The sequence below is a fragment of the Falco punctatus genome, assembly GCF_963210335.1.
Source record: "Falco punctatus genome assembly, chromosome: 5".
Lineage (NCBI taxonomy): Eukaryota > Metazoa > Chordata > Aves > Falconiformes > Falconidae > Falco > Falco punctatus.
This window is the reverse complement of record NC_137584.1, coordinates 87,983,041-88,007,150: the sequence shown is the minus strand read 5'-3', so window position 1 is coordinate 88,007,150 and position 24,110 is coordinate 87,983,041. Positions and strand designations below refer to the sequence as shown.

Below are 24,110 nucleotides of genomic sequence, written 5' to 3'. Positions count from 1 at the left end.
GTTGCATTTTTTTTAATAGAGTATTACAACAGTCAAAATTGTGAACTTATATCTGTTGTTTCATTGATTGGGATGGCTTACTCTACGAGTATATAAATACATTTCTGTTGTGTATTTCTGTTTATGATAATTACGCTGCAGTAGTAATCTATATCTCTCAAATATAAAACCTCTCAAATATAAAAAAAATGCCATTGCTACAAGAATGTTTTGAACTAACAATATTGTAGCTGAGTTCAGTACTGCAGAGCAAAGTCCAGTTCAGTTGTGTGGTCTGCATCAGTTACTGCCCTGTCAGTACTTGTGAGGGTCCAGGGGAATGAATGACTGTTCTTCCAACCCGCCTAGAAGCCTCTAAAATGTCTCTCTGGAGAGCCTGTAGTTGCCCTGCAGATACCTTGTGCTGCCTGTAAATAGTGTCTGTTTATTGTGTCCTAGCAGCCTATTTCATTTGAGTCGTACAGCTGTGATGGAGCTGTGTTGTCAAGATCCATTACAAACACACAGCCAAACGACCAGCCCTCCAGTTTTTCTCTGGTAGCCAGCATGCTGTCCAGCAAAACAGAGTTTTCAAAAAAACCATCTTTTGCTTTTTGAAAATGTTACCAAGTCAAGTGGCTTTCAGACAGTCTGATAAATAGTGTATGGAGCAAGTGGGATTTTTCTTAGATCTTCTGTTGTGTATCCAGTTAGAAGGGACACGTGGGTCAACATCATTGTATAGTAGATGATAACTACATATAACAAATGAAGTATCAGCCTTTACTGTAGCTGAGATCCCTGGATGGCTACTTACCTTTTAGTAAGTAAAGATTCAAACTGATGGCATTACTTGCAGTAAAGAAATATGTGTCGAACATGACTTTGGTGTGTTTGCATTGTTTTTGGAGCCAAGGTTTAGAGTGTGGTTCATTTCTAGAGAAGTAAGTTGAAAGAAGGGTAGCAAGATTTTTCTGGGTTTTTAGTTGATTGGTTGGGAATTTTTTTTTTGACAAATAGGTGTTTGTTTGTTAAACCTGCTGTTTGTCTTTACCTCTACATGTGGAAACTCTATAGCAAGGTGCTGGTAAGGCTCTTCTATGAAACTTGAAGTTTGTAGCCTTTCAGATATTTCCTCCAAAGGTCTAAAGAGGTTTTTTTACTGCATGAAGGTTTCTATAGATGTTGTTTTTTCTGAGTGAGGGGGAAGTGTGGGGGAAAAAAAAAATAATTTCAGGCAATGGACACCATCCCAAAAGTAGGTAGTTGTCCAGGCTGCATTTGAAGGGCATAACTGGTACAAACTTGTCATCTATTTCTTCCTCCCCTCTTTTGTAACTGGGAAAAGGTACTAAACAGTAAATGTTTTTTCAGGTTCCTCTTTCTGGCGATAATGAAAGCAAACCATCAAAATCTATTCACAGAAAGAGAGTGCTTCCATCTTGGATGCTGGAAGGAGACCCCCTGGTTCAGAGGATTTCTGAGCCTCTAAGGGAAGGAGGTAGGTTTGCAGTGTAGTACGTTTGCACACCAATATATATTTATGTGCTTTGATATAACTGTAATTGTAATGGTGGTGATAGAAAGTATTAATTTGTTCCTTCTCTTCCCGTGCTCCATGCCTGGCAGCCAACAGAGACTGACTTCTGCCTCCTTTGTCATCAGTCCTGGGTGTGACAGAGCTCTTTCTGATCAGTTTACATGGATGTGTTTGGCAGAGCTGGAAAATCAGGTGGCAGTTACCTATTTGATTTTGTTCCTTTCAATGCAAGCCTCATAAACTGTTAACCAAAACCGCTGCTCAAATGTAATTGCCTCGGGTGTGATTAAGAAAGGGCAAAGTCAGAATTAGTATCAACTGATCCAGACAGCAGCATTTTTTCAAATTTTCATTTGAAAGTGAAACTATTTTCAATAGTTTCATTTGGTAGGCAGTTCAGAATGTGAGTCAAAATTTTCCCCCCCTTAACTTCCATATTCCTAATGCTTGTTTAAAAAACCAGAGACAAAAAGCACTTGCATATAAAGGTCTCTGTTTTAACTGTTAGAGCCTCACTCTGCATCACCAGAAACTCACCTTGTGTACTTGACTTAATTAAATTACTTGTCAAGTGCATATTTCCCTGGTTTTAGAAAAACAAAATCCAAAATTTTCATTCCCTTACAAAAATATAAATGCATGCCTAATAGTTGCATTTTGGATGGAACTTACAAAAGTACCAGGAACTGACAAAAGTTTCCCCCCCCTTACTTCCCCTTTCAAACTCTAGACTGTTCCCTGCTGGCTTATTCCCTCAGCTATAAAAATTGCAGGTACCAGAGGACCTCTGCTGACTGTCTTTGGTCCTGCGCTAGCGTGATTGCTTTCTTGCCTTTGGAGGGGGTGTATGTGTGTAGGGTGAGGGGTTTCGTTTGTTTTGTCTCCGCAAGTACTGTACTTTTTGATATGTATGTGTATCTAATGCTTGTTTCAAAGGCTGAACGCTTTGGTCAGGTAGCTGTAGAGATTTGAAGCTGTGTGGGCCAGGGACACCTGTGTGCTGTTGAAGGCCTGACCTTGGGGGAGCTAGGGATATGTATGAACACTACTGGAGCTGTTTAAAAAATCCCTATGTGAGGGAATGATTCTAGTTTAGGATGGGTTGCTTTAATAAAACAACCGATCTCTTCTGCAAATCTAAAATATTTCCTTAAAACTGTGGAACGGTTTGCATCTTGCTAAGGTGATATTGGGTGGGAAGGTAGAAAGGTAGAGAGTAAAACTAAGAGGCTGCCCCTTTTTTGTTTTTCTTCTCCCCCTGTCTGTCTTCTTACTGGGAAGGTAACGCTGATTTGTGATTTTGAAGTCAAACATTAAAATTTGAACCGTTCCTTGCTTTGTAAACATGACTCTGGCACATGGCTATTTTTTGAAGGGGGAGAGTTTTTGAAGTCTTGCAGAATGGCATCAAGTATTTTCCTTCTGCATGCGTTTTGCAGCAGATGGAGCTGTCTGGCCCTGGCTGTCTCCCAGCTGTATATCCAGCAATAGCACTTCAGGACAGAGATCTTGCGGTTTTCTGAGCTGTGAAGCTTTCCAACGGGAGGCACAACGTTCGCTGTCTTTCTGTTGGTTACTGGCCGATGAAATAATGGGCTGTGATGTGGGTGACTAGGCAGGTGGGCATACCCTGATTTTGCCGTGTCCTAATTGATGTTTGTGTGCATAAAGTGGTTATCTGAGGTGATACTAACACAAAAGATGTGTGGTAAAAGTTGTCCTTGGACCGTGTAGTTTACTGATCCGCTCCTATTGTGGAAATGAACTTGTCAGTGGCACTGAGACAGTCAATCCCGAATATCCTTTGCCACATATTTATTGTTTTCCTGCAAATTTGCCCCTCAAGCATCTGTTTCATTCTAAAATATGCTTTTTATTCCTGTAAGCAGGGAATGAAAAATGTGTGGTTGAAACAGCACATGCCCAGCGCTGCGACTTCTCATGCTTTTTGCCCAATGTTCTGCTTCAGCGCAGATTTAGATTTCTAATGTGGTCAGGATTTCACTGTAAAAAGTTGCATTCCAAAAGAACCCTTTTGTTTTTCTTTTAAGGTAGTAGAATGAAAAAAGGCCAAGGGAGAGGAGGAAGAAGTAATACGGCGTCATTAAAACCGCAAGTAAATGTGCAGCAGAAAAAGAGATCAGCTTCTGAAGAAACTGCAGAGGATTTTGAAGGTGAAGAGCAAGATGAAGGGAAAAGGAGCTGTCTTTCCATGCCTGTCCCTTCATCTCAGGTAATTTTTTGGCTCAGGGAAGAACCGTGGTATTTCAAAAACTGAGAATGTAGCTCACGGTGTGGTGTTGAAGGCTGGGTGTACGTGTGTTCTGCTTGTAATTTGTTGTTCAGCAGTTGTTTTGAAATGCCAGTCCATTGGAGAGCTCTATAGCGAGGACGGTGGAAGCCTTCATGAGAGTAGGTTTTTTGCACTTCTTCCTTGGGGTCTGGAACTTTGGCTCCCAAAGTTCCACAGGAATACCAGACTTTTCAGCTTTACAGCAAGAGGCTGGTAGACATGGGCCAAAGTACTGGTCCTAGGAGTGGCTTGGTGTGTGGTTTCTTTCTCCGAGAACCTTTTAGGGATAGGTGATGGTATGACACTGATGTAATGTGGTACTGGACTTTGCCCAAACTCGTGCCGTTCTCGGTAAAGTTTTATGGTCAGGGAACGATGGTACATGGCGTAGCAACTGCTGGGCTTTGAAGAAAGGAAGCATGGAGTGTGCTTGTGCCACGATCTCAAAATCTGAGTCAAAAAAGAAGGACAGACAAGAAAAAGTAATCTGAAATCCAAAATGCTCTGTGGCAAGAAGTGAACAGACGCTTCAGCTGGTCAGTCTCTGTGTGTCCCCAAATTACAGCTGCGTTTATAGGCAGTGAAATGCTGCTAGTAATGAAAAGAGGAGGATCGTTATCAAAGTGAAACAGTATTTTGGTGAGAGCAAACTGAGGCTTTCACTGACTTTTCCTGTAAGTGAACAGCCTGGGGGAGGTGTTTCTAATCTCTAGCATTAGAATTGGCTGGATCTGTTCTAGGATCTATAAAACACTTAAAATCCCGTTACTAGATAATGCTTTGTGGATTTTGACACTGAAAACTCTTAGGGTTTTGTTTTTTAATTAAATCTTAAGGTTAGCTGAAACGCGTTACTCATGGCGAGCGTACCCTTCGGGATAGCTGGGATATAAAGTAGTGGCTCTTTTTATCTGAAGAAGTGTTCTGACTTGTGAGCTTCTGTGAAGCCTTACTTATTTTCTCCTGATCATTCTAGAAATATTTCTTATCTGAAGCACAGTGTACTTGCCTTCAGAACTTTGCAGAAAAAACAGTAGGTTAGTTCAAGCACAAGTAATAATCTTAGAGAGCTCTAAAAGACTGGCATTTTGATATCAAAACCAGAATCACGCTGCTGCTGTCATAATTAAGGCAACTGAGAAAATGTCCTGTAGGGTAGGAACTGAAAAGATTCTTAGTTTTTTAAGTGCCGGCAGCCACCAGGTGGCAGAGAGGTCACACGTGTGTCATAGCGAGTGCCAATAGCGCTGTTGTCTTTGGTTTTCTTTGATTACGACCTGTTTTTTAACTAGTCGTCATCATCATGCCCGTGGAAGTGTTTAGTCTCATTACATACAATACAGGCATGTAATACGCAGTATGAAGTATGTAGCAGAGAAGTCACAAGTGGAAGTGGCAAATTAGAGTCATTTAGTTCTGCTTTGCAAATGAAGGCTTATTTCCTAAGCGGCCGTTGTTTACTGAGCCTTAATTTGGGAGTCTTAATAAAAAAAGTCACCTTTGTCTCCAAGCCGACTTACTAAATATGCTGCTGTCTGGATCATTTGATACTAATTCTGACTTTGCCCTTTCTTAATCACACCCGAGGCAATTACATTTGAGCAGCGGTTTTGGTTAACAGTTTATGAGGCTTGCATTGAAAGGAACAAAATCAAATAGGTAACTGCCACCTGATTTTCCAGCTCTGCCAAACACATCCATGTAAACTAAGTATACATCTCCTGGAGGAGGAACTTAGATCACAAACTGTAGAGAGCAGAAGCTTTTGAATAGTTTGGTAATGTACAAAAGTAGTTCAGCCTTCGATACAGGTCTGCTTCTGGGTGACATCTCAGTTGTTGGGACAGTGCTCTTGTCTTGGTTACGTATCTCGTATCCTTTTTCTAAAGCACACATCTCTTATTTTCAGCGGACGTGTGTTCCAAACTTTAAAATGCAGGATTTGTCAAAAGGGAAATTTTTACTTAATGGTGTCTACTGACAAACTCTTGTATGATTTAGAGTCACAAGCTGAAGCGTTTAAGATTTATTGGGGTGGGATTAAGCTCAAGGTGTGTGTCATGAATTCCCTGTATCTCCTGCGTATAGATAAATAGATATCTTCCATCTAGCTTGCTATTTAAGGGATTGAAATTGATTATTGTATAGGAGGGTACGTTCTTATAGAGGCTACTGTATCGTCACATGTATAATCCGCATTCATTTTTCAGGAGCAGTACTTCTAATCGAAAGTTAGTGTAAACTGAAGTCCTTGGACTATTCACAAACGAGGTGGTGAGAGAGGAGCCTGACCGTGTCGTGAGGGAACTGAAGCTGAGGACGGGAGCTCTAGAATAAGTTTTCCTTTAAAGTGCGTGTGTGTTCTGAACTTGAGCCTTTCATTCAGCAGGTGTATTTAGCAGCTAACTTGAGTTTGGAAAGTGGAGTAGAAGATTTTAAAGGCTGGCCCCGATGATCTTTTGAGGTCCTTTCCAACCTGGGCTCTTCTATGATTCTCTCCCTTTGAAAACAGGAATGATGAGGCGGAGTTGACCTTAAAGCTTTTAATTCTGAAGCGTGTACATTTCCAGGTCCTTCAAAATGTAACCTAGTTCCACAGAATGCATCTGGATTTCCTCTTGAGAATACCATGAGAAACATGGAAGGAAATGGCAAGACCGGAACAAAACCCCCTGGAAGTTCTCTGGAAAAAAAAGATAGGCAGCTGCATAGTAAATTGTCTAAAAGAGTAGGTCAGATCTCCAGTAAAGAAAATAGAATTGAGGACACAGAAAACAAAGAGCAGATTACTGGTTCTACAAGCCAACAAGCTCACTGGGGCAGGACTTCCCAATCTTTTGGTGCCCAGGAAGGGATTCTTGAGCCTGATGCAAATCTGGATTACAAGACTGAGATTTCTGATTCAACCAGAAGTGCAGATACTTCAGAAAGCTCCAAACACAACAAGCGTAAGAGGACACCTTGCATGTATGGAACAGGCTGTTACAGGTAAAGCAAAAATAAAACTAGCTTAAGCTAGCTTGTTATTAAGAAGTACTGTCTTAGCTACAGAAGAGTAAACAGTAAAGCGGTTACAAGCTTTGATTTGAAAAAGATCTTTTGGTAAACAGGGGACTGATGAGAAACCAGTGGCATAACAAGAATCCTAAAAGTCTAAAAGGAGGAGCCAGGATGTCTTGCTAACTGCCAGTATAGCCTAAACAAGGGATGATTTACTTGAGCAAATTGAACAGTGCAGTGTCGTAGGAAATAAGAAACAAAGGTCCACTTTAAAAAGAAAAGAAAGAAACCCCGCTGTGTGTAGAGTACATGTACCAGCAGGGAGAAGAGATGTAAATGATTGAAATGCCCAACATAGACCCTGTGGGCTTATTTTATTAGCAGCTGAAACTTTTATGAAAGATGAAGTTATTGCATGCTTTGTGATCTGAATATTTAAAATACTTACTATTTGTTATCCCTAAATAATGAAGAACTACTTTTGTTATAACTTGGCCAGTCTGCACTTTTGGGTTTTTTTTAAAGCGTTCGGACCCCCCTTAAAACCCGAACAAGTCACACTTATAAACTCCCTGTTAACCCTTCTCTGGTCAGTACCCTTACCTGGTCAGTGTCTTTGGTGATACTTCAATTGAGGGACAATATATTATTATTTTTTTTCTGCTACTCATATCCTCTCGATTCACGGTGAAGGATCTGTCATACAGATGTTTTGTGCGCTACAAAGGTTGCAGCAAAGTTCAAAAACTCCAGTGCTGCGTGCCTGGTCTCCTGCTCGTTCTTTCTGCCCAGGCAAGGTCTGTAGTGTGGTGTGTTAATGTATTGAATGGAAGATAGGAATCTAGAGGTGTTCCTGAGGCTAGGAAGTGACCAGTGACGTGCAAACTGCATTTTGGAGAAGGTTTTGAGCTCCAGATAAATCCATGTACATTGTAAGCACAAAAGATAAGGCTAATCCAGGAAGCAGGGGGGCCTGTGATTATTTTTTAAAAATTATTATTACTATTATTGCTTTTGTATTTTTTTCCTCTTCCCCCAAGCGGCTTGAGCGATAGTAAAACCTGAGGTTGCTCAGAAAACAAGCCAGGACAAGTAAAGGGGTTCTTGTATGTATTTGGCGTGCCTATTGCTGCAGGTAACGGTATATCAAAAGCGTAAAGCTGTCGCATTAATGAACGCTACAGACTTCAAGTTTACACGTAGCATACTTTCACGCATCTCAGTTTTTGCCCTTAATGATTATGAGGGAAACATGTTGTATTAGGCAGTCAAGCTGATCCGGTAGTCCAAATGCAGCCTTTAGTTTGCTCCAGCTCCTTTTCTTTTTGCTCAGACAAGTTTTCCCCTGTGTGGGGGTTAAGCTGGTGTAATGCTCTGACATGCTGAAGGGTTCCTAATGTTTTGGAAGGCAAGTTTTAGTTACAGGTAATGTGGAATAGGAGTCTGCAGGTGCACATTTCTTCTTGGGTCTTTATTCTAAAACATTTGGCGGCAGCTCTTTTGGGAAGCGTTGCTTTATAAGAAAAAAGAATGCTCTGAAATAGCACATAACAAAATCTTACTTTGTTGGAGAAATTTGTAAATAGGAAGTATCAAACCCATCGGTTCTGATGTTCAGGAGCTGTCATGAGACGAAACCTGCTGGTTTGCAGCAAAGCAAGGTGCTTTGTAGTCTGTCTTGGTGGGCTTGCATTAAAAGCAAATACTAAGGAGTCATTCTGCATCGATGAGATGGCTGTGGTGGAGTAAAGCAAGCCATTGCAGTTACCCCTGTTTTTGACAGAAATGTACACGTGTGTGATGTGAATGGACGCTTTGAAGGAACACATGGGTAGCGTATTCAGTTTTTCATGGTGTGGTGTTTTCCTTGAGCAAAACCTGGTTTGTAGAGTTGCTGAGGAAGAGAAGCTGCTTTGAGTGCTCTTTTCAGTACAATGAGTAGTTGGTTTTCGTCTCCTTCCATTCACCTTATGAAAGGTGTCTTCTGACACAAGGTGCTGTAGGAGTCAACATCTCAAATGAGGACTGCTTTGGTAACCAAGCCATTTCCTTAAAGTGTTCTTTTTAGGTGAGGTTTCATAGTCATCAAATGTCATTTATCTGATAACTAAATGCTCTTCAGTTTTCTAGTCTTTATTTTGTGAACTGCTGTTGAGAGACACTTGCCTTCTGGATATGACAGGCACCTTTGGTAGGTGCCTGGCAGAACAGCACAAACTGAAAAGATGAAATGTTAGTTTAGTTGATTTTATTAGACGTCTCTTACACAACACATAGCTGAAACATTTAGGAAATAACTTTGTAACCCATAGCTCAGTTTCTTAGTTTATGAATTGAAAACCACTGCTTTAGAAAGAATCCAGCTTGATTCACAGCTCTCGCTCCAGACATGATTCTTCTTGTTGTCCTCCTCAGTGTGAGATTCTCTTTCTGTGGTAGTCTGAAGCTTTTACCAAATCGAAAGAAACTGCTGTTCCCACTAGGAGGCAACGTGCTCTGTGTATGTTATGCCTGACTATATTTGTTGTCAAGGAGCTGACCCTTTGAATACTGTCTTTGGTTCATTTTCTTGTCTGCTGCTTGTTTTTCCCAAGTTAGAAGAATAGGGAATTAAAAATAAAACCCAATCCGAACCCACCCCCCGATTTCAAGGGCTGCATAGTAGCGGTGTGATACAGCTGAACTCTCATCTCTGAAACTGTCATTCACAATTTTGGTCCAGGGTTCTGTCCTTTTGCTAGCCGGTGATACTGTTCTGTGCTGACTGGGTGTGTGTGAACCTTTCCTGGAACTGTCAAAGCAGGGCACGCTCAACCAACCTTTGGATTTGTGTGTACATTTTTCGAAATACTTTGATCTTTGTTTGTTTGTTTATGAAAATCAGTATTTTTCATTTCACCTTCAGCTTGTACCTCTGGCAGCTACAGACTTGCATCTGTCTTTTTTTGAGACCTGTTTTCTAATAAGACTTACAATTTAGAACTTACACCGCAGGTGTGTGTAAGGTGTTTGTAACTTCAGACTTGAATTCCATGGCTTTACAGCTAGTGCGGGTAATTCATTATATTTTCACTACCAGTTTCTTTAGTAGGCTGAGAAAATAAGCCCTTGGGGTGGCAGGAGTCTCCTGCATGTGATTATGAAGAGCCAGGGATTCTGACCTTACCACTTAAATTTGCTTTAGAAGAAGCTTTTAAGATGCTCTTGGGAGCTGCATCAATGAAAACTGTCTTGAATATTTTACTGAGCGACACTCAGCTTCTGCTTGAGATGACTGCATCGATTTTGAAGAACTTTCTAAGTTTTACTTGTGTAATTATTTGTGTAATTTTCTGCAACGCAAAGCGCAGGGACACCAATTCAGAGCTTCTGTATATGTTTATGAGAAGGCAGGTCTCCTAAAACTTTATTCTTAAAATAGGCTTTTCATTGGTTAATTTTTGTGCAAGTAAAGCTTAATGATTTTCTTTTGATCATACTAATAACATATTCCTATGCAGCGAGGTTTTGTTGTAAAACTAAATAACTTTGGAGTGCAACTTCCAGCATGAAAGATGGTGCGCTCTTACAACCGAGATCTCTTGTGTTCAAAAAAACCCAAACAACCCTCAAACAAACCAAAGTCCTAATAAAAGGAAGAAGATTTTTGCAAGAAGGGATAATATTTGCTTAATAGAAGCTATGCACTTCTCTGCTGCTTTTCATTTTGCTGGATATTGTTGCACAACATATAGAAGTGGAGTGAGTATAAATTATCCACATCAAGGTAGGATAAACTATGATTTTTATTTTTTTTTTCTAGTCCTGAGCATCTGAAGTAGGACATGTTTAAGGTGCTTCACAGGTAAAGTATAATAACTTGAGGAGCATCATCCACTGGCCCAAAAAATCCTGAAGCCCAGTGATAGGAAGCATACATCAAGACCCTTTCCTTTTTCTTATTGCTTCCTCCTATACTCTTTTCTCTCTTTCCTCTCCTCTCTCTTTCTTTTCTCTCCTCTCTCTTCTTTTTTTTTTTTTTCTCTCCTGCAATAAGGGCTGTTTGGTATTGGCCAAATAGCTTTTGAAGTAAATTTTTGAAAGGAACTGGCTGTCACCTAAAACAGAATAGGGTAGCTAATTGACAGCTGTTAGGCCTTCTTTCCTTGGTGACTAGGATCTTATTGTAGGAATAAGTATTAAAATGATTTCACAGAGCATTAGCTGCTTCTGTATCCCTTTGAGAAGATGAATTGTGTTTCAAATGACCAAATTAAAATTCTAGCTAGTATTGCTAGCAAGTTAGCTCTGTGCATTTAGAAAACAAAGCAAGCGGTCTCTAAAATTACTTGGTTTCATCCCATTTATTTTTGAATGGCAAAGGAAGTAGGCAGCCAGCCTGAATTTGGTGATGTTTCCCGAGAACTTGTGGAATAAAAGACTGCTAGATGCAACTTTGCAATGATACCTAGTGAAACAGTATTGACTTACCCTACAGTCTGCAGAAATTAACAGAAAAGACCAGGACGAGGCGTCTGTCAGCTGTGTAAGTAGATCTGAGGCACACTGGATCTCTGATAAGTAACTCATGGAAGAGTTGATCTGTAGCTTGCTTGCTGAGCTTCCTGAATGAAAGGTACCAGGCAAATGGAGATGTAAAGTATTAATACTAAATATCTAGTCTTTGTTTTGGTGCCTGAATGGTTAGTAGAGCTCACAGCACTCAAGTAGTCATTTTGCCAAAGCTGTAACAAAAGCTTTTTTCTTATGTTGTTAGTTGAAATGCTGAAATTAATACTGTCTGTTCCGCAGAAAGTTCCAAAGAGCCGGTTGTGAATTTAAAGGAAGGAGTGCCTGTGGTCAGTGAGGGAGCTGTTGTGTATGTGGCTAGCTACATACATGGTTCTGGCTTTGTGTTTCTCAGTGCAGCAGTAACAAGTACAAATTAAAGCAGTACTCGCTCTAGTTTAAAGTTGTTCCTCTTGCTTGAGGCAAGCAGGTAACGTTTATAATTTGCACAAACATGTTGAAGTTTATGTGTTCTGGGCATTGATGTGGTAAATCACAGAAGTCTTTTGCGGATATCTTTTGGAAAATCATTTCTTAAAGCATCTCCCATTTCTTGCTTTTAAATACGCTTGAGAAAAAGTATCTCTAAAAGAAATCATTAGGGAAAAGTAGATTTGCTTTTAGTACAGTATGTTCACACTGTGACATAATTTTTATGTAGTGTCTTTTGATCTGTCACCTGAATTTCTCCTGAAGTCATGATGTGTTTTTCTGTGTTCTTTTTAGCATCGCTTTACAGAAAATCTTCACTAAGTGATGTTGTTTATAGTTGCCGTGTCTTGTACGGTGTGCACGCAAGCCTGTTGCCTAGAAGCAGTAGAAAAGGCCTTTGAATGATGCATATATGTGTATTCACTGCTTGCTCACCTTGGATTGGACTAAGTGTTGTAGAGCACGAAGTCATGGATGCTGGTAATGCACTCTCATCACTGACGTTGGTGTGGCTCCGAGTTGTGTCTTACGGTACAACTTCATGTCGTCGTTGTGATTTGGTATTTCAAATAAAATGCCACGGTAGCCAAGGCAAACCTGAGAGCACCATCAGTGTCATGTCCAGTAGACTGCTCCGTGTTTTGCCAATTGACAGGGTCGGTAGATGGCACACAGACACCAATACACAAAATAACCTTGCTTTACTGTTTGTTTCAAATTAATGCCGAAAATAAGGCATATGCACGTACAAAAGGGTTAGCCTACGATACCCTGATTCAAGCGGTGAAAGAGATAAGCAAGGCAATGCACCCGATCATTACTATTCACCGTTAGCTGTAGTGATTAAGACAGATACATCACCAGTTGCCCTAATACATTACCATCACCCAGATCCGCAGTCGCTGGGGATCTTGTTGCAGCAAGGATCTGGAGAGCCTGTCCCGGCAGCTGGGAAGTCCTACGCAGGGCATCTGGTAGGTGAGGTCTCCAACGTCACTGCGAGAGGCTCCGGCTTTTATACTAGGGAATAAACAAGTTCACATAATTTCAAATGCAGAAACATCTGGTTTCACTCTCCTGTCAGATCCCACCAAAGCCTGGCCAGGGCTCAGGGAGGACCCGAGGGAGATTCCTGTATCTGCTGGATTTTAACCACAGAAAATACCTGGTTTCATGGCCCTGACCACCTGCCTCTAAGCAAGGCAGGACACACGGTATCTTCACTAATGATTATATTTTATCTGTCTTTCGCTAATGGTCATACATAGTTAATGATCGTGCATATTTCGCTGATGTTTGGATACTAAATATATTTAATGTTTGGTTGGCGGGTTTGTCTAGAGGTCAGCTTTGGCTCGGGGCCTGTTGCTCAGGCCTCAGTACTTCATCCCTCTGGAATAATACGCTGGCATTTGAAGTATTCAAGTGAGAAGTACCTTTCATACGGAACAGAATGATTGAGACGTATTGCCTAAAGCTCACAGGCGATCACCGGAGAGCGTGGGAAGTCTCCAGTGCTGCAGTTGCTCCGCTGCCAGGGGTGATCCTTGCGGCTTGAGCTGAGACTTTGCGAGAGGTTTGTATGGCACTTGCATAGCTCCAGAGGGAGTCCTAACGAGCCAGCTGCTCAGTAAGATTCGTGCTATATGACTACATCAGGAGATTGTGTATGTGTTGGAGGTCTGAAACTTGGAGCTGGTGGGAAATAGGAGAATTCGTGTTTTAACCTCCTGTGGCATGTGCTGAGACAAAACTTTTCTTCTCTTACCCTGAAAGCAGGTCTTAGATTCTGCATAAAATTAAAAGTTAAAAGCTGCTCTTTCTGTAACCACAGAAAAATGAGTTGTCACTGATTCAGTAACACCTTTCTTGTCTCCACTTCTTGCGTAAAAATGGAATAGTTGGTTCTTGATCTATCTTTGTCTTTTGCAGGAAGAATCCCCTTCACTTTCAGCAGTTCAGTCACCCTCACGATGATGACTATCATGAAACCGAGATCGTAACTCAGGATAACAAAGATAACCGGCCTGAATGTCCGTATGGAACGGCTTGTTACAGGTAAGAAGCACTGTGCAAAATGGCTTTCCTTGTTTTACCGGTTAAGAATGTTCTCCCCTGGAGTTGCAAAATGGCTATAGGATAGTGATGTTAAACCTCGACTGTGGCCTTCCAAAATCTGCTGTGGACAGACTTCTACCTTTACACCACCCAAGTCTGTGCAAAATTTTTTTTGTGATTTCAGCCGGCGAACCTGAAGACTTGACTTTTGAAACCTATTCAGCGGCCCAAAAATCAAACCTTTTTCACTTTTCAACATGTAGTAAACTGTTCTTCTTGTATAGAAACAATAATTTATTGTTACGCGTTGTTCCTGATATGTAACTTTTAGTTCAGATATTGATAAAATATTTGTTGAGGTTTTGTACAAACTCTCTGTTTTAATCCGTATTTGATGTGTAAGCAAGCATAATTTAGGTACCAGCAAGAAAATGCAGTTCATGGCAGACTGCTGCTTCTTTTAACCACTGTTGATTCAAAAGATCCTTTTGTTCCATGTGTTTCTCAACATCTAGGTTTTACACTTTTATTTAGCAGAGTTTCATGACTGCTTTGTAATTGGTGCAATGGACAAAAGGATATATTTTGAGGCAACAGCCCTTCTGTGGGGGCATACTGAAACGAACAGCTGCTGTTCAAGATTGTGCTTGAGCAAAAACATTTTCTCTCTCTCCTGGGAAGTGTGATGATCCTAAAGAGCGTGTTCTTCACAAAATGTAAGAAAATGAGGGTAGCTTTTAGGAAAAAGCCATCTTACGTTCAGCTAACACAGAAGTATTTCTCATCTGAAAAACATCTGTGAGATGAATTTCTCATCTCGGGAGCAGGAATCTGGGTTTATACCGGTCATGAAATTGCCGACATGCTTTCCAGGAGTACAGCGGAACTAAAACTGTCTCCCCTTGCAGGTAAGACAACTCCTGTGCTGCATTAGTTGATCTTTTCTTAATCTGCGTTTCATTCTTTTGGGGGTAGAAGCAACAGGTGTCATTTGAAGGGTTTTCATGTTATTTTTGTTGTCTTTATCTGCTGGCTACTACTTGAATACCTAATTGAATTATCTAAGTGCTATGCCTTGAGTTGGGATCAAATGCTCTGATGCTGACAATACTTGCAAAACACTGAATTAGGCAACTGTTTTTGTTTCAGTACAGTGTATTTAAAAAAAGGTGTACTTGCATGTTTTTATTCAGATAACTATCCCTTCTAATGCACATGTCATGTACTTTGGGACAGCAGTAGCCATAAAACTGTAAATCAACTTGAAGTATGTGAATTTGTCACGTTATTTGACATGAAAATAAGGTATTTCTACTGAAGAGTATGCTGGTTTTGAAGGATAAGAAAACAAATAAATAACTAGTTTTACAAGGCGGTCTTCACAGCAAGGGTGTTTTGTAAAATATCCCCAAAATTCTGCAGTTACAGAAATCAATCTTGTGTTTCAAGCAATGTCACGTGGTATGTCATTCTTAAATAGTGGGCTTTCATTCTTTTCAGAAGCAAAAATTATGACAACTGATCCAGTTTTCTTCCAAAGTTGGATATATTTTTTTTATTTTCTGCAAAACAGTAAATTGAGCTGAAACTATTTTAACGTGCAGCCTTGAGAAAAGCCTCTAATGCACTAACACAACAGATTAGCACGATGTAAGTGGGACTGAGTTAAAATATTAGAACAGCATTGGATAACTGCTTGGGGGGTGGGGGTGTGTGGAGGGGGATAAATCAGCGTGTTGTGACCTGGATCACAGCCTGAATGAGGGGAGCATTTACTGCAGATCCCAGAGTAAGTTTAATTTTATTTTTTTCATTGCATTGATGCTGTTTTTTAATAGAAGACATACACACTTGTATGTTGAACTTTCTGGATTGCAGCAGCATATTGCAGAAATGAATAATCTCTCTTAACAATCCTTCTATGTCCTTTCCCTGTGATAGTACTTTGCGACAAGCAATAATTTTCCCAAACTATTTGATTTGTAGCTTTATGTTGCAGAATATTGAAGCTTTGCCTGGGTATCTGAGACTTGTGATGCACTGGGCGTGCATTGTGCTTTATGCACCAGAGGTTCATGTTCTGGTTTCGTTTCTAGTGAGAGTAAATAATTGGATCAGTTCTTATTATGCTGAACAAATGCATCTCATCTTACAACTTTGGGAACTATCTCATCTCTTGGTTTTGATCAGCTTTTTTTTTTCTTTTTTTTTTTTAATTGAAGGCCGAAACAAGAGGAACTCTTACTGAACCCTATTTTTTTTTTCCACCCTACATTCGATATGCTGAGACACTGCAGTAAAGCACTGGTCACAGAATTTTATTTAAAAAAGAAATTAAAATTATTCACAAGATACAAAGGAGTTCTGGGAACTTGCTGAGTTCTTGTTAAGCGTGGAACAAGGTGGCAAATCAAGCTTGTACTGTTTTCTTCTTTGCAGGAAGAATCCACAGCATAAGCTAGAATACAAGCACAGTGCACCTCCAGGTAAGCCAAGTTGTTCAGTATAGCTGAACGAACCCCAAACCCAGTAATCGATGCCAAAACCTCGGAATAAAATGCTTTAAGTGAGTAACACTGCATTTGCGGCTTGCTCTGTGTTGCCCTGCGCCCTTGCTCTTAAGCATGAGGTGCTGCCCTTGACACTGATAAGGAAGTTCAGGTTGCTTGGCCGCTGCACACTTAACATTCACTTTTTAAAATGTTTTTCAACTGAAGCAAGATGGTCTGGGTCAGACACCCTTGATGTAGTTTGTATGCTTTGTATCTTAGGATCTGAGAAACATGCCACGTGGCAAGTGGCTGTTTTCATGAGTTTAACATGTTTTATTGAAAATTAAGCGTGGTGTAGTGTGATCTTAGCAGCTCTCTCTATTCTGCTTCCTCCGTTTGGAGCTGGAGTATTACAGTGAAAACAGGGAATACACTAAAGTATTTCTCAACATTTCAAATGGATACTGCGGTAAATTTTCTCTATAGCTTTTTTTCCCATCCCCATAGCATGTATGTTCTGTTGAGGCTTGGAGAGGATATAGTTAAAACTGAACCTGAGCTTATATTCTAAAAGTCTTTCTATGTTCCAGTAACTAGACTTGTTGCAAAACACAGGGGAATGTACTGTTTACATTTTGTCTGTTCTTAGAGAATTCAGAGAGATACTTTCAATTTTTTGTGCTTTTTCTTAATTATTGGACTTGGAGGGTTTTTTTCCAATTTAATTCCCAATGCAAAGAACAATGCTTTAGAGCAGAACAGTTATGGAAATGTAATGATAATGCATTTTACTTTAAAAAATCAGGATTATGACGTTACTCCTGCCCATGGCAGCAGGGTTGGAACTACATGACCTTTTTGGTCCCTTCCAACCCAAACCATTCTATGGTTCTATGGTTAATAAGGAGGAATTGCATTTATGGAAACAATGGTGTAAAATATTTAAATGCTTTGAAATACTGCAATTTTCTGCTTTAAAAACCGCAACCAGTACTGATGACATTTGTCTACAGGCAGCATGGTTCCTACTTGTAAGAGTTGTTTATCTGGGTAATCTTTCAAGAATCATTTAATAAAAAAAAAAATAGGTCTTTTGGGGGCAGCAGAGTAGTTTTTACACTTGTGAAGACAGCACAACCATTGCAGCATTTCTTTTAATAAGTCAGTCTTCTGTTGTAGCAACCCCTAGCAATAACCCTTATTGCTATGTTGTACTCTGACCTGACTAATAACGTTTCTTTCTTTAGTAACTGAAAGACGAACACGACAACGAACTTCAAAAAATGGTACGTTCTGATGGTATGAATGGGCACATCATCATGGGATGCAGCTGATCTGCTTTGGGTTTTGGGCATTTAGTAGTGCTGGAGATGCTTGATAACACTTACCCGAGGAGAAGGTAGTCGTTATTTTAGTAAAACTCTCCTTCCTTTTTCACAAGTAATAGTGCTGAATTGGATTTGTGCCAGGCGTCCTGGCTGAGCACGCCTGTGCTTCCCTGGAAGCGGGCAGCGAAACAAACAAATGTTTTAAGGAGAGACGAGTGTGACCAAACCAATTCTTCCTTCCTTAAAGAGGGTTCATAATAGGACGAAAGGAGCCAGTAGTTCATCCACAGCTAGTTAAGGTTACCCCATGAAGACTGATGGCTCTTGAAACATTGAGATATTCCTTCTGCGTTGCATTGACCTCGAAATAACTTTCAAATGATACCTGTGGATGTGGTGATGAGCTTTTCTTAGATTTACTCTGAGGTATTGATGTTACAGGCTTGTTAGGACTGAAGTGTAGAAGAAGGGTAATGCCTTTCAGCTGGGGGCGACATTCACTGTAAACTACGCACGTGTCCTGCAAAGTTTAGTTTCTAGGCATCAGTGAGCATTACGTAGTATCGCAGGCAAGCTGTAGTCTCTCTTGATAATGTAACCTGTAATACTGTGTATGAGTATCTCCTCCATTCACCAGCAGTACACCTAGCTTGCTTTGCGGCTGCCAATAATATTAGCTTACATGTTGCAGGTGCATGGGCTCTGGTTTTAAATATCCTTTAGGTCTGTTTCCAGGCATCTTTTGCCTGGAATTTTTTTTGTCTCAGTTTGGCTTCCAAATGTGAAGCTTCCTGTTATTTCTAAAAGAATTTAAAAGTGAGCTTTGAAGAGCAGTCTGATAGTCTGATAATATGCCGTATTCACTGGCCTGAACAAGGCATGAGGATGTGGAGCTGCTGCCTCTCGAGTGGAAGTGGGAACTAACTTGACGTCTTTGAGATCACCAAGGTGTGGCTGGACATTTCCTAAAGAAATCTTCAAAATAGAGAGATACGCCTTCTAGAGAAAGTAAATTGAAGTGCAAATAGCTGTAGCTTTCTAGACAAAGTGTTTTGGCCTCCATTCTGTTCTGTGACTTGCTTTCCACTCAGATATGTATTTCCCATCCCATTTCCTTATCGTGTATGTGTGTACTTTGGCTGCCACTGAATGCTTGGTGTGGTTGTATCTGTGCACTAGTGTGTTCTGAGGCATACTTGTTAGCTGTATGCTTTGCCACATCCCATGATGCAAGTACAAGCCCCATCTTGATCGCCGCTGCCTTGCAGAAATGTGCATTGTAGAGTGGTGAAAATTGTTAGCAGCACTGTAAGTGCAGCCAGTGGTTAAGACTTTATAATGAAGCAAGCTGGACTGTGTGCATATCTGAAGCTAATTAAAGCTAATCTTGAAGGTTTTAAATTGTAGCTGTGCCTTTCATAAGAACACCTTCCTTACTGGAACGGTAGATCCTGCGCGTGCAGCTCGTGGCAGGTGGTCAGCCAGGTGTGGCTATGGATGGAAAAGTGCTTCTCTTGTAAGCGTGTAAAACTTTGACGTGGGAGTGAAACTCAATCTGTTAAATTCAGCTCCTCTTCCTAAGAACGAACCAGGGAAAAATTGATATTCCATGCACAGTGGGAAGAAGGTAATTCACTCGTTAAAGTTCTGTTTGTATTTGATGATTTTTTTAAATTTATTTTTTCCCCTCACTATCTTGTTGACTGGCTTGCTTAGTTGTCTTGAGGTCAAAGCTTGTAAAAGGTTGCACTCAGCAAGCTCGCATCTGAGGCGGTCGTCCCGAGCCATGCAAGATCACACAGGCAGGGTTCCATCAGCCTTTATTTCGTGCTGTTTGGCACAACTGCACTGTTAAGCACAGCAGGATTAATTTCCGTACAAGTGTACTGAAACTCCGCCAGCCAAGAGAAGAAGGGTGCCACCTACATGGTACTTGCCACGTTTAGTTTTTAACATCGTTAGTGTAATTGCTACGAGATGGATTCCAAGTTGCCCATAGAGAATGTGTTCTGTGTTCTGCGAAATAGTCTAAGGCTAATTACTGGGGGAATAGCTGTAAGAGACGAAGGAAAAAAAAAGGAGAAAGGCTAGAGTTACGGTGTCATTACATTGTCACTGCTGAATGACCTTACTACCTTGTTGCTACTGGGACGAACGACCTGCTGTGGCTATGGCCTATGCGTAATTCTGCTACACACTTCTTTGTATGTTATCTAGCAAGCTGATCAGGTCACTTCCAGATACAACCCTGTGGAAAGGGGTGGTCAGCAAGCTTTTTCTCCCCACGTAAAGGACATGCTTTCAGAGAATGTTTCAAGGTCATCTTTATAAATATGGAACAGGGGAAAGGCAGGATTGTGCTTAATGAGCAGCTTCAGGGGCTGTGGAGCTGAATTAGACTATAGCAGAAAGAGCTGGCGTGAGAAGAGCTGGACGGAAGCGCATCATTTGCTGCTGAAATCTAAACACATTGGTGGATGGGGATGAAAAACATAGTATGCTCCTCGTACATTTGTAGGAAAAATATGGAAGTCATCAGTATTTTTTGCAGAATTCCTATTTCTGTTGTAAAATATCTGCAGTGCTGTAAGAGCAGCTTTTCTTTGCTAAGCAGGTCTTGGGCTTATTGTTCTCACAGGCCTCGTCTGAGAAGAGAGGTTTTGTTCTTAATGTATTTAGCATCTTTGTTTCAACATCTCCCTCTGAGGCGTAATTCCTTCTGCACAACCATAGTCCGTGCTTCTTAGAAGAAATTCTGCTGTTATGGGTAAACATGGGCATGATTACTTTCCTCTAAAGTCTGGTAAACAGCAAACTAGCAAGCATCATATGGGATTACAGCTGAAATTGACAGTTGGACATTTTCAGGATTTTCTGCTAGGTGGTGCACAGTATAGGTTGCTGCCCACAGGATATCTCTCAGTTGCAGTATCGGCTGCGTCACACGTGGCTGACTCTATTCGAGGTAGTCATTGGGTGCCTCTGTAGCACAGTTCACCCATAAAATTGTGTACCTTTGAGGGACTTGACTGTAAATGCTTTTGAAAACCTTGGGTGAGAGCTGCTATAGAGTATAAAATGTTAATCAGACCATAAGATAATGCTGGAATAGTAACATTCCCACTAGCAGAAAAATGTAACTGACAGAGGATGTGATCTGACTACATCAGGTGCTGGTGTTCTTGCTTGTTCACCACACGCATAGCTTGAGTGTCTGGAGCTCTGACCCAAGGTTTCAAGAAGCTGCGAAGACATACGTGAGGTTGGTATAAACATGGCTGATTTGGACTGGGTTGTGTAGCTGAGAAGAAAAGCACATTTCTAGTTTCATATAAAAGATGATAAGAACTGCTCAACAGATAAATGACTTGTATGAGATCATTGACAGGTTATCTCCAGATGAGAGAAGAATGCAGAAAGCGGAGGCTGGGGGGAAAAGGAACAAATAGAGCTTTACTCAGGGGTATGACTTAAGGGCAGCATAACATGAGTGGAATATTAACAGACGGTGGCTAGTTAGGAATTGTGGGCATGTAGGAAAAAGGGAGGTAGCATAGGCTGGTAGAGCAATGGTTGTGCACATCTGGCAAAGTCCAAAAGCAGTGGAAATCAACTTGTTAAAGGTTCACAGCTACTGGTAAGTCAAAGGAGAAGGCAATGCTGCTAGGGCGGCAACTTTGCCCAGATGCTACCGAGTCAGGTAGATAAGGCTTCTTCAAAAAGCAGGATTACCCTGTCTCTGGGAATTGGTTTAAACATGCCAACGTATTTGAGCAATTAAAGGATGACTGCAAGACAAGCTGCCTAAAAAACGTTTAAGAACATGCTGTGAGCAGCATCCATTTCTCATACATAGAGGTTTCCAAGTCTTTGATTCCTGCCAGTACAGAGTATTGTGACATACTGTGAAGACAGAAGGCAATTTGATCACAACGTGTAGGTTGTGCAGAAGATGGATAGGCAGCAGATGAGACAGCAGTGCGATAGAATGGACTGAACTGGGAAATGGGTAGGCTGCCTCCAGCTCAGGAAAGAAGTGTTCAGCATTTGTTGTTTCCTTAACCTGTGTGCAGAAAGGAAGCACAGACTACCCAGCACAGATCCAAGTTGAGAGCGTAGGAGGCGAGTGATCTATGAGATTGTCTTTGCTCCCCTGAAGCTCAGGAAGGAAGTGAATGGGAATTCAAAGCCATGTCAGCTTCTAAAGAGCAAGAGTATAAAACAGCCCTAAGTAAATATGGATGGGTGCAGGCAGAAAATTTAGGGTCAGAATAGCTGTCTAGCAAGAGCTAGGGGCTAAATGCCAAGAAAGATGCCTCGTTTAGGTACAGAAGTAACGGGAAGAAGACCAGGGAAATGGTGTATGCCACTGCTTCAGGAAAGGAGAGTTGTCAGAAGACGTTGTCTGATACTGGTTTCTTCTGATATCAGAAGACGTTGTCAGAAGAGGCCTGATTACTGTTTTCCAAGTGCTGGAAGAAAAGCCACTAGGGAGAACTTTCTTAACTGATCAGACTGGTAAGCCCTGCAGAAGTGGTCAGAGAGGGATGGTACAGCTTTTCATAGTAGTCTTGAAAATCACACACAAAACTGTCAGCATTGGATAGAGTGCTTTAGTTGAGCCTTTCTCCTGTTGAGGAGAGGGGCTAACTAGATGGCCCCTGCAAGGTCTCTTTAGTTCTGTATTTATTATTCATGAATATATGGCGTTGTTGTCCCTACAGGAGAAAGGGCTGTGGAGAAAGACGGTGCCAATGATGATGAACCAAATGAGTATGACCTTGGTGACAGCTTTAGAGGTGATGAGGAAGAGGAGTGCGAACCTACCGACGAAGACTCTGACTGGGAACCAAGTTCAGAAGACAAGGATAACGAAGATGTTGAAACGCTTTTGCAAGAAGCGTCTAGATTTGTTAGAACCAAAAAGTAGCTGCATGGAACGATGTTACAAATGTCCAAGCTGGTTATGGTGAAACATGGATGTGTAAGGAGGGGAACTGCTTTGAAAACTGTTTTTTCCTCAGTGATGCGGGCACTGCAGGAGGATTTTAATGAGGGTGAGGGGATTCAGCAAGGCCTTTCTTTTCCGTATGGGTTTTTTTGTTTTGTTAAGTGGTGGAGCCAGAGGACTGAGCTCTGAAACTTTTTTGTGTTTCCCCCCCCCCCCCCCCCCCCCCATCTCTTATGCAGCACCATTGGTATTTCATAGTTTGAAATACAGTTTTAAAGGTTGTTAATGCTTCTTCTTGCAGTGCTTGAAAGAAATACTGGCATTAAGAAAGGCTTTTCTTTTGCTGAAAGACAGTATGTACAGTGTTGGATGAAGGGGAGTTACACTGCCCACCTGCAGTATCGCAGACTACTTCTTGGCCATCACTGGGGAGTTTGTCTAAATTTTTTTAACGTTCTTTTGAGTTAGTGCAGTGCTACTGGCTTTCCTCTTGGGTGTCATTTCTTTGATTCTCTTGATGTGCAGGAGTTAAATACAGAATGTGTAAATCACTTGAGAACAGTATATCAGCCTATCGAACCGCCTGGTTGTCTAAACAATGATTATGGTGTATTTGCTGTAATTACAGTAGGACCTCTTCCCATGCCTGTACCTCACTGGAATTATGTTCAGTTCACAACAAAGCTGAAGTCTTGGTGACTGTTTTTTTGCACAATTAAACTTGTAACATACTGCAGAAAAAAACATTTGCTTGTGTCTCTGTGATTTCTAAAGACTGTTGGAAGATCTTCCCTTCCGTGTGTTCACAGCACGCCTGAGCTTTCAAGAAAGTAAGTTAAAAATTTTAGTGTGTTTCAGGACAGGTGACCGGAGCCGTGTGAATTTGGCACCTTTTTGGGCAGAGTCTGGAGATTCTGCAGGGGAAGTGTTCTTGTGTGGCTCTGGCTGCCCTGGGAATGCCTGCCCAATGGCAGCTGGAGACAGACGTCCAGGTACACTCAAGCTTTTCAGCTGGGTGGCTTGATGTGCTCTGCTTAAAATGGAGCAGCCGTTGCTGCAAGCTGGCATTGGGGGCTTTTGGATGTGGGGACCATCTTCTGCCAATTGTGTGTCAGAAGCTTCTCTCAAAAATTGTAAAAGTCAAACATGCAAACATTTAGGATGGGCAGCTGTTGCGAATTTGGAGAAGGTCACCTTCTGTTGGCCAATGGCTTACTGTTTGCTAAAGTTATTCCATGCAGAAAGAATCCGTTTGGTGTTTTGTACAGTGTCTGGTGATTTCTGTGACCATAACCTTCCTCGAGCCAAAGCACTCTATATCACAGCATTATTTTGTGCATGGCTATTTAAGCTGCTCACAGGAGCTACTAGCCTTTCCTTTGAAAGCAAGTCAGATCTGGACGCTCCTAGTCAGATCTGTAATCACAAAAGCACGTTTGGAAGTAAACTTTGATGTTGCATGATCAGGACTGAAAAACGCGGGTGTGAC

General features: G+C 41.2%; 1 protein-coding gene across 3 annotated transcripts; it reads left to right on the top strand.

Annotated features, from left to right (window-relative positions):
• Positions 1-1,326: 1,326 nt before the first annotated feature.
• On the top strand, positions 1,327-23,183 carry LOC308064127 (aprataxin and PNK-like factor). Of its 3 annotated transcripts, none has more exons than XM_080388088.1 (7): positions 1,327-1,484; positions 3,575-3,752; positions 6,412-6,800; positions 13,725-13,850; positions 16,290-16,336; positions 17,590-17,628; positions 22,395-23,183. In XM_080388088.1, the coding sequence occupies exons 1-7, from the start codon at positions 1,342-1,344 to the stop codon at positions 22,598-22,600; spliced, it is 1,128 nt and encodes a 375-aa protein (XP_080244214.1). In that variant the 5' UTR covers positions 1,327-1,341; the 3' UTR covers positions 22,601-23,183. The 3 variants fall into 3 exon arrangements, with proteins under 3 accessions (XP_080244214.1, XP_080244215.1, XP_080244216.1); XM_080388089.1 differs by lacking the exon at positions 1,327-1,484 and adding an exon at positions 2,964-3,138 and having other exon boundaries at positions 3,571-3,752; XM_080388090.1 differs by lacking the exons at positions 1,327-1,484; positions 6,412-6,800 and adding an exon at positions 2,965-3,138 and having other exon boundaries at positions 3,571-3,752.
• Positions 23,184-24,110: the final 927 nt, after the last annotated feature.

Bases quoted from the DNA above. Each gene is read 5' to 3' on its own strand.
- LOC308064127 (XM_080388088.1), top strand. From the start codon at position 1,342: ATGTTTTTTCAGGTTCCTCTTTCTGGCGATAATGAAAGCAAACCATCA. The intron at 3,753-6,411 runs GTAATTTTTTGG...CTAGTTCCACAG, and splicing joins TGCCTGTCCCTTCATCTCAG to AATGCATCTGGATTTCCTCT. The intron at 17,629-22,394 runs GTACGTTCTGAT...TTGTCCCTACAG, and splicing joins ACAACGAACTTCAAAAAATG to GAGAAAGGGCTGTGGAGAAA.